Source organism: Erpetoichthys calabaricus, chromosome 3 (genome assembly GCF_900747795.2).
Source record: "Erpetoichthys calabaricus chromosome 3, fErpCal1.3, whole genome shotgun sequence".
Taxonomy (NCBI): Eukaryota; Metazoa; Chordata; class Cladistia; order Polypteriformes; family Polypteridae; genus Erpetoichthys; species Erpetoichthys calabaricus.
The window spans coordinates 247999770-248017174 of record NC_041396.2 but is presented as its reverse complement, the minus strand read 5'-3'; the positions used below and the strand labels follow the sequence as shown (position 1 = coordinate 248017174).

General features: G+C 37.4%; 1 protein-coding gene across 2 annotated transcripts in view; it reads right to left on the bottom strand.

The window, feature by feature from the left end:
- The window catches only part of LOC114648746 (arrestin red cell), a 109294-nt gene that overhangs the window by 17249 nt on the left and 74640 nt on the right, over positions 1-17405 (bottom strand). For both annotated transcript variants that reach the window (XM_028797963.2, XM_051924155.1), the window contains 5 exons: positions 9289-9333; positions 8645-8841; positions 8310-8369; positions 5815-5882; positions 4089-4224 (listed from right to left, as the gene is read on the bottom strand). In XM_028797963.2, coding sequence (XP_028653796.1) covers positions 4089-4224; positions 5815-5882; positions 8310-8369; positions 8645-8841; positions 9289-9333 — 506 coding nt within the window. The remainder of the gene's footprint in view (positions 1-4088; positions 4225-5814; positions 5883-8309; positions 8370-8644; positions 8842-9288; positions 9334-17405) is intronic.

Here is a 17405-nt window from a genome sequence, read left to right as displayed (position 1 = left end):
TTAGGAGTGTGTGACCAACTGCCTCTGACTCGCTAATATGCAAATGAAGGCTACAATTGAATTTGAATGGAAAGAGTTTTAAGACTGCGTGTTCATATAGGTTGAAAAGGCCAGTACAACTTACCATGCAACACTACTGCAGTTCATTAAATCTAAATCTCCCGTCAGCCAGCACTACTGAGCGTATGGCAACTGACGCTGCAGTCTAGCATGGATTTGAATAATGCAAATAATCCTAATAAGGTAAGACCTGCCCATAAAAGCTTGGTGAGCCACACAATAAGTAACACACCCTTAAACCATATATGCAAATATGCAAATTTCACATAACATTCAAAACAGCAAGAAAAAAAAATTATATATATATATATATATATATATTATATATATATATATATAATCTCACAAAAATGAGTGCATCCCTCACATTTTTGTAAATATTTTATTATATCTTTTCATGAGACAATACTGAAGATATGACACTTTGATGCAATGTAAAATAGTCAGTGTACAGCTCGTATAATAGTGTAAACTTGCTGTCCCCACAAAATAACTGAACACACAGCCATTTATGTCTAAACCGCTGGCAACAAAAGTGAGTACACCCCTAAGTGAAAAATGTCCAAATTGTGCCCAATTAGACATTTTCCCTCCCCGGTGTCATGCGACTCGTTAGTGTTACAAGGTCTCAGGTGTGAATGGGGAGCAGGTGTGTTAAATTTGGTGTTATTGCTCTCACACTCTCTCATACTGGTCACTGGAAGTTCAACATGGCACCTCATAGCAAAGAACTGTCTGAGGATCTGAAAAAAGAATTGTTGCTCTACATAAAGATGGCCTCGGCTATGTGTATATATATATATATATATATATATATATATATATATATATATATATATGGAAGTCTGTGATACGGTTTGCATATTTGCAGCTGGAGATCCACAAAGGGAGAAAATGAATCGCGTATCATAAAGTAGTTTTTATTCCTGAGCTTTCAGCCTCTACCAGTGCCCTTCATCAGAGGATAATGCTTAGACTTACAAGAATCAAAGGCAATATATAGCAAAAATTACGTGGGGGGGGGGGGGCTAAGTCAGTGTGAACGGGGGGGGGGGTTATTGGTTGTATAAAACTCGTTTTGTGAATTGTTGCATGATGGTTGACATCTTCGGGGTGTTCGTTGGTGGTTTGAATCGTAAACATTTCGGAGTTGCATCATGCCTGATACAACTATGGAGGAAGAAGAGTTTTTCATAGCTGTGTGCTTCACAGATTCGTCTAATACATTGGAGGGCTTCTTGGCCGTAGGTTGTACGAATGGAAGAGAAGGTCTGTGATACGGTTTGCATATTTGCAACTCCCCCACCCCGTTCACACTGACTTAATCCCCACCCCCCCACTACGTATTTTTTGCTATATTATATATATATATATATATATATATAATATATATATATATATACATACACACACACACACACACATACACACGATGAGACACAAAAATAACCGGATTGGTAAAAAAAAAGAAAAAAAAAAAATTATTGATGAATTACAGCATTCTAAACATTGTCACATTCTATACTGTATATTCCTCTTCCCGATCTCTACACCGCTCCATACGCATCTTCCATTGACTGAAACAAAGCTGCAAGTCATCTTGCTTGAGGCTCTTCAACAGGCTTGCTGTTTCTGTCTTTACTTTATCCATTGAAGAAAAATGTTTTCCTTTCAGGTTACTTTTGATTTTTGGGAACAAGTGAAAAATCACAGGGAGCTAAATCGGGGGATTAGGGAGGATGATCGAGGACAGGAATGTTTTTGTCAGTCAAAAACTGCTTTATGGAAAAAGCATTGTGCATGGGAGTGTTGTCTTGTCTAGTCTCGCTGTTCGCTTTTTTCACCGGACATTGCACAACAATCGCAACACGAGTTGCCGTGACAAATACTGACTGGGCTCTTCACAGGATATACCTAGCCGGTCGGTGGTTTGAGAGGGTGTGTAGAAGGGGATATAGTTCTATGATTCACATCAGGCCGACCTCCAGACTGTTTTCCAGGAAAGGCCCAAGCTATTTTTGTGTCTCACCTCGTGTATATATTATATATACAGTCAACTGATATATATTAATGATCGCCATTCATTTTGCTATTTATTTTCAATGCAGCTCACCAGAATATTAGAAACATCTAGGTGAGAACAGGCCATTCAGCCCAACAAAGCTTGCCAGTCCCATCCATCCAATTCTTTCATCATAACATCAGATCGATTTTTAAAGTCCCTAAAGTCCTACTGTCTACCACACTACTTAGTAACTTATTCCATGTGTCTATGGTTCTCTGTGTGAAGAAAAACTTCCTAATGTTTGCTTAAAATTTACCCTTAACAAGTTTCCAGCTGTGTCCCTGTGTTCTTGATGAAATCATTTTAAAATAGCAGTCTCAATTCACTGTACTAACTCTCTTCATAATTTTACACACTTCAATCATGTCTCCTCTTAATCTCCTTTTGCTTACACTGAAAAGGTAATTCAGCATCCCACCATAACTCAAACTCTGCAGTCCTGGAATCATCCTAGTCACTCTTCTCTGGCCACTATGACTTTTTTGTTTACTGGAGATGAAAACTGTACGAAGTATTCCAGATGCTTAATAAATCTCCTTTAACTTGTACTCTACACATCACACTCATTCTTGAAATTTGCAACAAGTTGCACCAAACTCTGTTTACTGTAGTCATGCTCATTCTATATGAAGTAATTAAAACATCTATATTTTACTGTCTCAGGTTTTCCTTATGATTCTTGTTTTTTGCTTGCAAATAACCAATACTACAAACAATAAGAAACAAAGGAAGCTTTGTACTACTGTCCCCAAATCAAAGGCCTGTTATCAACAATAAAGTCTATTAAAACTAAACTGATACCAGCACTTGCTTAGTCAATGTGGAATGGTATTTGTAGCCCTAATAAGAGCATTTTACTAGAAATGGTTAGTGGTGTGAAAGTGTAAACGTGCAATGCAATGTCTGCATCTCATTAATAACATTCATGATAGTTTTAATGCACCATTTCTCACCTCCTGATTACAGCAAAAGCAATATGCAAATCAAGGACGACCATTTATTATTTTTATATATAATTATTGGATAACTGAACAGACTGGAATCCTGCTCAAGGCTGCCTTGCATCTAAAGCTGCCTGTGATAAGCTAGGTTAGGGTTCCCCTGTACCTCTGAAATAGATAAAGTCAGATTGAAAATAGATAATTGAATGACAAATCCAAATATTATCCTGAATTTTTAGTTTAATAATTTTGAAATAATCTTGTGTTTTAACTATATTATATTACATTTGCAAAGACACTAAAGGGTACTAATCGATTTGCAGGTATTCAAATCAATATTCATAATACTGTTTGAGACAAGCATTGACTGTCATTCAAGTGTAGTTCATTGAGATGTATAATTACAGGTTTCCAAGTCCAAGCACTTGTTAGTTATTGCCATAATTAGATATAAACACAACCTGAATACCAAAGAGCATAATTACAGGAGAAATGTTCTACTCCCAGTTACAAGTAGGCCAGATAAACAATGCAGCCATGAGACCAATCAGACAGTACTGATGACATTACGGGATAGACATTTCTCATTGGCTACAATTTGGTGGGCAGTTAGCTGCACTCTCAAGGTCAGATACTGGAATGCAAGATCTTTGTTCAGCTGGTCAAATGTGCAGGCATATCATGAGCGATCTGGGAATGCAGTACTACTGCAGGCTGTTAATTGCTCTGAAAATATTATGTCACAAATGGGGAAAAAATTAATATAGTGACAGTAATGTTTATTTTTCTTTGTGGATACTCCTGTTTCATTGCAGTTACATCTTTTTATTTTTGATGATTAACTCCGTTGAATTATATATTAAGAGGAATAAAAAGTCTAAACCATTAAAGCAAAACTGGGGGGTTGCCAAGAAACAGCATATTTTATTATATTTATAATTTTAAAGGTTCAAGATAAATTCTAAGTAAAAACTGAAGCAGTCCTGTGGTCAAACCAGTAGAGAGAGAAAAAGGACAGATACCTCTTTGTCAAGGGAGGCCTCAAGGTGCAGCGATCTGTCTGACATCAAGAAGCTGCGTGTGGTCTCCACCATTGGCTGTGGACCAGGTTTTTCTGGTGCATACTGGACCTTTCTGATAACCAGCCGAACAGAGTTTCTATCAAAGCAAGAGATAGCAGATTTTTTTTTTTTTAGATTTAGAGTAGCTTAGAAAAAGCGCATACACACACACACACACTGCACATTATTTGTAAGTTTAGTATCTGCACATAAGTTTAGTATCCTTAAGGGCAAATGCCATAAATGCACTTCATTACATACTACAATCATTTACACAAAGAAGGGTAAAATAAGCTGAGAAATTTGCTCATGTTATACATCAACTGAACCTGTACCCTTGTCGATTCCAGATCAACACTAGAACATGTCTCTCTATTACAATAAAAAAATCCTAAAACGAGATGAGACGTGACTTTTTCAGAGAGATACTTTCATGTCCCGTGAGATGAGACTTTGTGCCAAGAGATTTAACTACGCCTGGGGCCGGAAATAAAAGACAAAGAGTAGAAGACAAAGTAGAATGTCGTAAAGAATTCAAAAATGTTGATGCGATACACATGTAGAGCAGGTCAGAGATTATGAAAATACTAAAATTCAAAAATCTCAAAAAAATGATAGTAAAGATCGTATTAGCGCAAACAAATGGAAATTATTACTCGGTGAAATGAACAGCGAAAAGAGATCGAATATATTGCTTGGATTTAAACTTTAAGTCGGAGACTTGTAGATCGTCTAATTCGTGTTGCCATCAGGGAAAAGTAGTGTTTCTTCCCAATGAAGAGGCATATCCGTGAGAATTAAAAGATTTGTTGTTTGGTGAAAGTGAAATCCACACACGCAGTGGCAGAGACGCGAAGTGGCTAGCATGTAGCACAGGCCGGGTGGTTTGGCAAGTGAAGCAAGCAAGGGGGGAAGCCCCCTAGTTAACTACTAAAATTAATCACTTGGCTGGGACTGAAAACTGTACTGACATATTTCTTGCCAGAACTGACGACTATGTGTCTTTCATACAAAACAAACATCTTTATAAAGGTCCATTTTGAAGATGATACCCAGAAAACTACTATATAATTATGACTGTTGAACTAAACCCTGGAAATACATTCTAATATGTAGAATTTATTTGGCACAGGTTTCTCATTCACAGTTTTCATCAGGCTTACCACTATTTCTAATCTCCCTAGTAAACCATCGACTAAGAGCAAAACATTTTTAAGATGTTTCCACCGTCAACCAGAGTGAAGTACATCGCAAAGTGCCTTTTTAATACACCACAAAAGTGCCAACTTTATCATGTAATATTTTAACATGTGAAGTTTATCATCAAAGTAATCCTGGAAATTTATGACCAACCTATATTTAAACCTACATACACATTTGCACATCACTACACAGACAAACACACACCCTTATTTGGACTTGTGACAATGAAAAGGAAAAAAAAATTCATTCTATCCGTTTTATAACCTGCTTATCTAATTCAAGTTCACAGAGAGCTGCTACTTCTCAAGGCAGCACAGGACTCAAGTCAGATACCAATCATACAACACCCCTATAATGGGCGACAATGCATCCCAGGGCAAACTCACCCATCCCGATCCAATTAACCTAACATATATGTTTTGGTGATTCATCAGAAATGCTGGACTACATATTTACATATACATATTACCACAAATTAAATAACCTTTTGTGAATCTTCTCATCCACAGCTTTGGCACAAAATGCTCGAATTTCAAAATCTACTCCACAGGCCTGAAAAAGAAGATGAGAGTGGAAAGAGGTGAAGAGAGGGTGTATGATGGCATTCAGTAGTGAATAAAAACTCACTTTAATTAGTAAATAGTACAGAGGTTATATATTTTATGGGTGCTGTAGGAAGAGATAAAAAATGAGGGTCTATCAACCATTTCGATCCTTGGTCAGTCTATTTTGTAGTTAACTATCCAATTTTGATAAAACTAATCACAGCTTAAACTTAATAAACATATCATATATCAGCAATGGTAGGTGAAATACAATGTGATTAAATGTATTAGGAAGAATGGTTTACATCTAAGAGCAAAGTATTTTTCCATGAAGTATGCTTCTGATGGAGAGCTAACCTTAAAGATATTGCTGGTGTACTTGAGTTAAATTCAGCTCACTATCCTCATTTACATTTAACACTTCATCCTAGGTGAGGTATAATTCGCTTATGTTTATTTCTGAATTATGATTACTCAAAAAAAAGGTTTAATATAAAAATAAGGCCTGAGTTTAAAATTGGCTGTACACTAGCACTCCTTATAACTATGAACAACAATGCATAAAAAAACAGATCAAATAATCAACAATTTTTATGCCCTTATAAATGGGGAAACTGTAGGCATTTATTCTAGCAAAACTATTTCAGTTAAATGTTTTACGCCTCCAGTGTTGGAAGTGTTTGAATTCATTCCCCTGTGTAGTTTTAATTTAATTTTCTTTAAAAGTAAACTCTGTTAATCTAGTACAACTTTAAAGTTTTTTCTTTTTACTTTGTGATATAGAAATGTTACATTTAATCAAAGCTTTTTTTTATCTTTCACAATGGCAAGGATAAGCTGTCACTGATCTTACCAGATAATGCAAAACCTAGACAAAACACATTCATTTATTTCCAACATTTATCATTTCCCAAATGGACTATCCAAGTTTTTGCTCCAAGGAGTCAGGACCCATCTCACAAGCATTAGGGGCAAGGAAGAAACCAACTCTGGCATGTAGCCACTCCATCTAATATGCACAGCTTTAGGGTGTGTAAAGAAACCAGTTACCTGAGAAAACCCAAAACTAGGGGAGAACTTACAAAATCCAAATTTGTTTAAGTTAGTCAGAAAGGATTCTCAAGTTTGTTTTTGTTTAAAAAAATCAAACTTCTGACTGTGAGGGCATCTTCTCTGCACGGCAGGCTTGTTCCATCCACGTTCTGCTCTACCAGATTTCTCTAACTTTATTAAACACAGCAGGAAAAGACTTTGTGCTATTTCCTGTACTTGGGGAGGTTGTTATCAATTACTAGACACAGGGGATTCAATAATTGTGCCTCATATTTTAGAAACAGGGTTTTAATGATTCAGCATTAAATACGCAGTAACTGATTATCTGAGTTTTTTTTAACTATAACGTTTTTGTTCATCTTTATCTAGGTTCTTATATAAGCACTGGTTACTATGGGAGCCCCATTTAGTGAAAGAATACATGTATTTTTATACGGACAAATAAAGAATGCACTAGCACTTTAAGCACTGATAAACAACCTTAATCTTAGCACCACCTTATAGGGGCACATCTTCCACAGGCACTTTACAAGTACGGAACTCTATAACAACTGTCTGAATATGTTTTTGTTTTTACTATTACAATATAAACAGATTATGTGACTTAAATAGGGATAACAGAGTGAGTCAGAGGTGAGGACTAAAGTGGCAAGCTTTGGACTGAAGTCTAAATCCTTACTTCTGCTTTCACACTGGCAGACAAGGTGGTTTGGTAGTTCTGCTAAACCATATTGCCTGCCAGTGTGAAAGCAGAATGCCTCTAGTGTTACAGGTCAAAAATCAGAATCCCCAGAAAACAGGTCCCTTGTACTTTGTGCACTTGTGGTATGCCCCTGCTTGATTAGAGCACTGATGAAGATGATGACTCACTGTGACATATTTGTATGCAAACTCTACATTTACAGGGTGTCTCTCTCTTAGTTGCATGAGATGCTGGCACCTCCGAAGGCTTGGCAAGAAATCCCTGAACACACCAGGCACTTCATTGAAATTCAACCACATAATTTAAAAGCAATATTTTGAACAGGATATTCTCAGTTGTGACAATGGGCCAGGTTAATTGGCTTGTTACTACTAGTATCTGTCAATGGTTTTTGTGTACAGATACAATGGCACAACAATCCTTATAGAAAAGGATGTTAATTTTGGCATACATTTAAAGTTACAATATATATTAAAAAAAGTTTGAAATTTCATTTAAAAATTCAAATCACAATTTTTAGCATGAAATTGGAGCATATTAACCAATCCAAAGTTTGGTGATGATAAATAATGTAAGTGAGCTGCACCACAAAGTATGGAATTATGTCAAATGTGGCTAAGAAATTATTTTAGAAACCGATGGACACATTTTGAGAATTCTGCTATAAGGAGACATTACCTTGCCAGTGTCTTCTGGACCAGGCTGCAAAGTAACTGAGCAGGGCAGGTTTTGTGGAATCTGAAAGCAAATCACAGAACACTGAACATTTTCCAGAATGGTGGCTAAGAATTAGAATATGAGGTATCATGGCAATTAAATGTATAGTAATCTTTATTACCCTTCTAGTAGCACCAAACCAACAAATTCTAGGTTGTTAGATTACTGAAGACATACTGTCTGAGGTATTTATATCAAAAAGATGACCACCAAGGTGAAGGTGACAGCCTGCTTCGCTACTTCATTACATCTAACATCAAGACAAGTATCTTCCAGATGATCAACTATGTCCTCACCGTGAAGAAGAAAGGATAGGCATGCTCTCCAAGTTTCTTCACCAGCCTCTCCTGTAAGCGGCTCAGTGGTTTCTTTTCCTCAGGCAGTGGTGGGAAAGCTTGGAAAGTTGAGATATAGAGGTCTTTCCGGAATGACAAACCCAGCACATCCAAATCTTCACGACCATAGCGGAACGCACAGGTCAGTGTAACAAAGACTGCAAAGAACAATTTTGGTCAGTGCAAGCAAACACTTGTACAAAACAGCATGAAATGCATGTTCAAGAGTAATAACCATAGAAAATTTGCTTATCAGGCCAACTACTGTAGGCTGACACAAAAGATGCAGGTGAAAGTTAGTAAGGTAAACTACACCAGATAAGTATATGAAATGATGCACTGCCATCTTAGGCCCCAGTCAGAGTGACTGAATGACACAATTTCCACGATGCCTAGCATTTTATATCAGGAGCTTCCTGAGAAGGAACTGCTTAATACTGTAGCTTCAGTGTGAACCCAAACTATTAACCAAAGAACAAGTTAATTTTTATGCACAACATACTTCATACTGTTATCACACTGGTCAATGCTGATCATCACCCTTTGTGCCAAGCACACAGACATCATCAATATAAATACATGTGTCAATGCAAGTTGCTTCTCACCTTTTCTGTCTTTCAGATAATCTGGATCTACCAGGACCACTCCATCTGTGAAGAGAGAGACAGTGGTGAGAAGAAGTTTATTAGGGTGAATGGTGGGAAATGAAAATTCAATGCAGTTTTGCCTCTTTGGGGACAGAAGATCTAATGGGATACAAATATCCAGCCACATAGTTTGTCATACCCCCAAAAAACAAGCAGTATAGACCCTATAAGATCTGCTTATCCACCCACGTTAGTTGTTTGTGTTTACTTCTTCGTGTGTCAGAGCTGCAAAGCCACTGAACCTGGAACAAATATGCTATAATAATGCATCTTGGCAAGGACTGTGGTAAACTAAATTTATGAGTAGACAGTGCAATATATGCCCTATAAAAATTCTGCCTGAGGTTACAAAATGGTCTGAGAGTGCAACAAAACTGCATTGTTCAGCTAAATTTTCACCCCCACACTCCATACTCTTGGTCACCGTGGTCAGAAGTGACTACCCAATGGGGAAGTAAGTCAAGGATTAAATTAAAGATTACAAAACATGGCAGATTTTTGCATTCCAGATTTTATTGTGCTAAACTGGTTTTATGTACATGTATAAAAATAATGTTTAACAGTTTAGCATGACCCTAGTTTTAAATAATGGATAAAGGTAATGTAACGAAAAATATTTCTCGGTCAGTCAGGTCCTCCACCCAGGGAACAACACAAGTCATTTAAACTCAATTTCATGTTAGGATCAATGCTCTCCTCTGTTTTTCTCTACTTAACTTTTACCTCTGCTCGTTTTTTTTATTCATTTTAACCCTTTACATATTTTGAATGTCTCCTAAACTACAAACACTTCAAATTTTCCCATTTCAAATTTGGTGCTTTATGATGGTATTCTATTTTTTGACTAATTTGTGAACTTAAACATTCCATGTTTTTTTTTTGTTTTTTTTTAGAAAACCCTGGAATGTCAGTAACTAGAGCAATGGAGGTCTTTTTTGGTGTACCTTTTGTGCAAGTTTTGTATATTTGAAAATGGGCGCATGGTTTTGACTTCATAGTCAATAATTTATACCAAGTTGGTTAAGCACTTAACTCCACTTTTCATATCTCCTTTCAGAATTCTTAAATCAGTGTTTAAATTGTATATTACCCTGTTAAAACTGGATACATCTTTAGAAATTTGACCTAGACAAATCTTATAAAGTTAAAATATGCCATTCATCATCAATTTTCAACTTCTTACTTCAGTAAAATTAAATGCAAGATGGGTACAAATAATAAATATGAAGTTGTTGGACACAGGACAACACTGCAGGTTGCACAGCAGGCGCTTTCTACAGCCAATTTTTCAACGAAAATCCAAAACTTTTTAAAAGTCATAATTTTTATTCAGCTTTTTATGTGTATTAATTAAATTTTATGTTTATATGCAATTGGTGCACAATTACAGTCATAGAAGTACACAGTGGATGCAGATTTTTGCTTTAACCAATTTATGAATTAGAACCCATTTATTGACTAATAAAGCAATTTTTTTGGGCTTAGTTTTAGTCAACTTGCTTATTACAGTTCAGATGTCTCAATTACCTATTTTACTTTTAAACTACTGCATTAAGGTTTTAATTGTTGCCTGCTTTCTTAACCAGCCATCAAATAATAATAAGGTGTAAATGACAAAGGAACCACCAGCTCTCCAGCTCACGTGCTTCCATTTAAATCTGTGTATATGTAGTATCTATCTGTGCTAATACAATGTTTTGAAATGGATGAGAGGGATGAGATGGACCACAAAATATATGGATAAATTTCTCACAAAAAATTAAAAAAGCAAATTTTGTCTTGAAGCATGGAAGCACTAATAAACAACACCAAGTTTCATTATCTTTATAATAGTATTCATTATCATTTATTCATTATCTAATTAAGAAACTGCAGGAACATAACCGAGTACCCTTGTTATATGTGTTAATATTCTAAGACTTAAAAATTATTATATTATTGTTGTCGTATCTTTGGTGCAAATATGTGTGTATATATACACAGCACTCTAGCCTGCACTCAGTGAGGAGTGCTACATAAAAAGGCTTGTAAAAGCTTCAGTAAAGTGGTTACTCATCTCTGTGCAGCATGGCATAATAAGAGCTCATGATACGCTGTCAAAACTATTTTTGCATAAGAGAGTTTGGTTTGGTTTTATTAAGCAGAAATTTAGGATTCACAAGCCTTATACTGAAATAGGCAATACTGTGATACATATTATCACCGACTTTCTCTACCAGACACAAACAGATGCATTTATAGGTAGTCTAATCTGAAGTGATTCCAATAAACTGATATGAACTCAATAGAGAATGCAGAAGTAAAACAGAAAAATGACTTAATGGGTATTTCCATTACCTATAAAAATATTTATCATTTTAATCAATTTCTGATAATTAATTCCTTCCCAGACAAAGTACTGCAATGTAGTTTTTTTAAAACAGGACACAGGTTAAGACTACTGTGGAAATAAAGAACGTAAAACGGAGCTAACAAGAGGCAGCTTTTATCAGGTGTCTTGTGAACAAAAATTACATCAGCTAGAGACACTGTCTAGAAGTGGAAGGAGCACTTGGAACAACTCCTAAAAAGGGTCTAGTGTAGAATTATTTTTGTCAAGCACTTTATTAAACTGAAAGGGCAAAAATCAAAAGAGCACTGCCAGCAAGTTTTAGTCCAGATTAAAACACTGAATACTTAGTATACTGTAGAGCACTTTTATCTCTTAAACTTTTAAAAATGAATAAGAGTTTACATTAAATATCACGACTTTTGTGAAAATTTTAGTTCACTTGTTTGCATAAGGAATATAAATTCTACAAATATGTAACCAGATGAACTCACTTCTGTTACCAGAAGTGTTTAACCTTTATTGAGCAAATACTATTATATATTAATCTACGCAAATACTAAAACCTCAGTTTGATATTTTCTCCCTCCTAGGGCAGCGACCTTAGCATGTTTGTGGTCTCACCAATTCTTGCTGTCTTGAGATGTCTGCTTCATAAGGTTACCATTACAGACAGACTTCATAATAATCTGAAATATATCAAAGTGATCGTCATCCTGAGTAACGACACCAAATCTGACTCCTTGAACCTCAGAAATGGAATTGCAACCCAAGTGCTATATATTGTGGCCACGCAATCCATATAACACAGTCTGAAACAGTTTCATGGAGTTGCCATGATGAAGGTCAAGTGAAATGCAAGTCCGTTGAAAGGCAAGAGTGAGGACCTTCGTAATGAAAACTGGCTCTTTAGAGACTGTATATAACATCTCTGGTGGGAAAGGAGCCACAACTAGTAGAGAAGGTTAAAAAAAAAAGCTGGATGTAGTTAATCATCTACACAAAGCACTGCCTCTAGAGACAGACTTCTCAGTCAAGGTTGGAACCTCTCCTACTCTAGAGATAAAGCCTCTTACTAAAGTCACAAAACCCTATTAGGTGACATACAGTTGGATTTTGTTCTAGTGGATGAGAGTATCACCTTAATGCAACTTCATGAGAGGAAACCCTTTTGGTTTATGTGAAGACATAACTTAACTTACTGTATTTTTATTGGATATATGTTCTAGTAATAGATTGTCTAAAATGAACAACATATTCAAACACAAAAATGCTCTTAGCAGGATGCCTTAGGCCATTTTTACAATGACAATAAAGGCTTTCTATTCTAATCTATTCTATTATACTGTGGTTGTGTCATCTTATTTGAGGCACTTGAGAAAAGTGGTGCTGAGCAGTCAACTGATCACCACTTAGTGGTGCCCTGGCTCAGAGAGATGGAGCACCGGCAAGAACAAGCCAAACAGGTTGTAAGTAAATGGGAATAAGTGAATGGCTCTGTTTGAGAGAAGTTCAATTCTTACCCCTGGAAAAGGTCCTCCTGCATCTCTAGAGTGGTTAGGGACACAAAGTTTGAATTGACTCTGTTCAACACCCCGATAGTGAAGACAGATTTGGCCAGAATGTTGTTAGGACCCTTTGGTAGAAATAGCTTAAGAAAATGATCTTTTGTGAAATATTAACAGGAAGGTCTGCAGATTTGACAGAGGTGTACTAGCACATCAAAAAGATAACAGATACAGCAGTAACCAAAGTGAAAGCCCATGAGTGAGTGGAGTTCGGTGAGGCCATGAAGAATGTGTTTCAGGCAGCCTTGTAAAGGTTTTGGCAAACCATTCAACCACTGAGGAAGGTTAGATGGGGGAAATTCACTGACCTCAAATGTGTATATTGTCAAGAGTTAGAAGGAGCGCTAGAAAGAACTCTTAAACTTGGTAGAGGTATCATCCTCAAAGGAGACAGTGTCACTAGGATTGGTTGTGAATGGATCACCCTCTGTAAAAAGGGTCACTCAGCAATTAGAAAGGCATGACTGGCCAATAATGCAGTGGTGGATGAACTCCAACAAGAAATCCCAAAAGCTCTGGATGCTGTAGGGGTATTTGTTTTTAACTAACCCTCCTCAATATTGAGTGGAAGGCAGAGACATTGCCTTAGGACTGAGGCAAACTGGCAGATAGACTCCATTTGATAGGTGAACCTAAAATCTGTAAGGACCAACTAAGCTTTTTTCCTGCCCGTGAAATTGTGGACCAACTGTTGGCCCCTGCACAGACTTATTAGCATTATCCACACATGCTTTGTGGATCTGACAAAAGCATAGGACTATGTACTCCATATTATCTTGTGGAAAGTGCTTGAAGGGTGTGGGGTTCCAGGGCCACTGCTGCATTCTGTTTGGTCCCAATATTTGTTGAATAAAAGTTGCTAGCATTAAGTGAAGTCCATTCAGTGTAAACATGGGTGCATGCTGTCTTTTATCTTATTCATGATTTTCAAGGCACAGAGAAGGCTTGGAGAGTATTCATTTTGGAAACATAAGTCGAGTCTTTACTGTTTGGAAAGGGTGTTGTCCTCTTAATGTCATAATCTAAAGTACACACTGAAATGATTCACAGGTGAGTGTGATGCAACTGGGATGAAAATCTGCATCTCCAAATCTAATGTCATGGTGCTTTCCTGGGTGAAAAGCTGCCCAAAGAGGAGAAGTATCCCTTTTCATGTCCATGAGTGAGGAAGAGTGGATCATCAAAATGACCAAACATGACTTGTAGAGATTAATTTGTACTGGCCCAAGGTGGGAAAGTAGGAGCCAAGTCGTCCTTAGATGAAGCTTTGGATTTGTCAGTTAGTCTACTTTCAGAACTGAGATGTGGCTGAAATGAAGGTTCTATGTAAGGCTGCTGGACTCACTCAACATTGATTGGATAAGGAACTGGGATATATAAGAAGTCCTTGAGGTAGAACTACTCTTTCTCCATATTTAATGGAGCCGGTCAAGGTGGGTGGTACATGTATGCAGAATGCCCCCTTGGCATCTCTCATGGGAGACAGGTTTCAAGGCAGCCTTAGAAATGGCTGGAAGACTCGGGTCTCTTGGGAGCTGTAACAAGTTGCTGAGGATAGGGTGACCTAGTCAGCCTCTGTTCAACATTTTGCTACTGCCACCCTCATCAGGATGCAGTGATGTTTATTAACATGTATCCTGTCTAGAAGACCCTGATACCTTTCCATTCTCATTTTAGGGGTGCAGAATATATTGAGAATAAGCAACTGTTCAACAGTCAGAGATCTGCTGTTTCATTAGCACTGAAGGAAGCTTGAAGAGCAAAGTGAAGTTTAGCCCCCATTAAAAATGACCAAAATTTGTAATTTTACAATTTGCTCACTCCATCCTTATACTGTTAAAAAGTAGAATTTGTGAGGTTTTGCTTTTAAAAGGTATTTACAATTTTTTATGGCCCTGTGACTCCGCTTATTCGGTTAATTTCTATAAGCAAACATTCAATGACATCAGTCTTCTATCAGCTAACAACAGCAAACAAACCGCTTTCTGAACTGCAGCATATGTTGTTTGCATCTGAAAATGACACCTAATATTACTACCTTGAAAGCCACCATGTTAAAAAATGGCTGGTGTTCCATCTCTAACAGATGGCACAGCGATGACCATAGTTTTAGAGCCCTAGTGATGAGTACTGGTGTGGACAGTGTCTCTGTCACCATGTCAATGTGGACTTTTCATCAAGAAGTTTGGTTTTCAGACCTCATTTAAAGACAAATTGGGCTGGCCAAATATCTAGAAGCCCTGTATGAGTGGGTGTACACATGTGTCCTGAGACTTGACTAGCGCCCCTCCAAAGATTGGTTTCTGCTTTGTACCCAGTAGTTATGGAGCAAGTCCCATTCCCTGTAACCTCAGAATTGATTATGCCGGTTTGATAATTAATGGCTAAATAATAAAATGGACTGATTATGTTGTAGTCAGCATAAGATTTAGCATTCATCTACAAATCCTTTGCACACATTAACTGTATCAAGTATGGAATCTGCTGCCATTAAACATTTCATTAAATCTCTAAGTTTGTGGAAAACAGTACAAGGAAACACATTAGAATGGTATAACTGGTATGCTATTTTCCCTTTTTTCCTGTGTGGGATATATACATGTGTCTTCCATGTCTGTCATGTCATTTTCTAACCTGCTGAGTCCTGAACAGGTAACGGGGATGCCGGAGCCCATCCCAGCAAGCATAGGAAACAAGGCAGCAACAAACCCCTGGACAGGGCGCCAGGCCAATGTGGGGGGAACACACACACACAAACCACAACCACAAACTAGGGCCAGGTTCATATTACCAGTCCAAATAACCTGCATGTCTTTGGACTGTGGGAGGAAACCGGAGCACCCGGATGAAACCCACGGAGACACAGGGAGAACATGCAAACCCTGGCCTCCTTACTGCGAGGCAGCAGCACTACCACTGCGCTACCATGTCGTCCTCTACGTTTATGTAAAACCCAAAATACTCTGGGGTGTTCTTTGCAATGGACTGTTTTTTCTCCCCATTATTGGTTATTGCCTTAAGGCTCTGGCCCAAATCTCCCATAATCCTGAAATTATGTTAGGCACTAAAAAAAAAAAAAACAAGTTTTGATGGTTCCTCCTTCTGTTTTAACAAGCTCTCTTGTGCTTTAAAATCACCCCATTCAACTTAAATCTGTTGAGAAGTTCAAAGCTTTTGCCCAGGCTAGGGGACATGATTCTGTACGATTCTGAAGTCATTCTGTCTGTACAGTCATTAAGTACATCATCAGTAAAGCTGAACAAGTCAGCTTTAGTAGTGGCCATGCAGAATCCAAGCCGTAACACTCCCTCCAGGCCTTTTGAGCATTTCTGTGGTATACAAAGAATTGTCTGCAGTTTTTTTCCTTTTTCTGTATATTTACATTAACATTACTTTGTTAGGATTTTATTCTTATCACATCTGTCTATAATAATCTGTTCCAGTGCTCTACAGGCCCTCTCTTCTCTGTACTTCTGAGAAAGTTTCACTCTGGCCTTTCTATTTTTGGTAGCGTTTAGAGTTTTGCAGTTTATGCTGTGGCCTTTCTAATTCTGCTGTCTCAGTCTTCTGCTACTAGCAGACTCTGATACCTTCAACCTTGAAGTGTGGAAAGTACTGGAGATTTCAGCAACAGATGTTAAGAAACTTTTTCTGTATAGTTCTGATCAACTATACATGTTTTCCTCAGCTGACATGGTCACTGTGCTTCTAGACCTTGAAAACTGTTGAACTTCTATGAAAAGTTTCTATGCTACATTTCTTACATTCTTCCTTTCTTTCAACATCCAAAATGTTTGATTTTCTTTCATGGATAGTTCTCTGGTTTTCCATTACTCCAAAAGCAAACAACAAAGACAAACACAAAAATGAAATCCAGAGCTACACATTCGCAGTCTTTTATGTGTGCGTCATCATTGCAACAGGAAACACCCAGCCAATAAAACACTTGGCAAATCCTCCACAGTCTGGTGAGGCTAAAATTGGCCAATGCTGCAGAACTTTAAAGCTTGCACCAAACACAGTGCTTAATACCAACATCTTCACTGAGAAACACTGGGGCAACTTCTCAATCTCAGATTCTGAGAGGATCAAAGGCAAAGGTGACATAGCAAAGGACTAATAAAGCTTGGAGTAAAACCTGCTCTGGTCTGCCAGATACCTGGGAGAAGATGAATTGT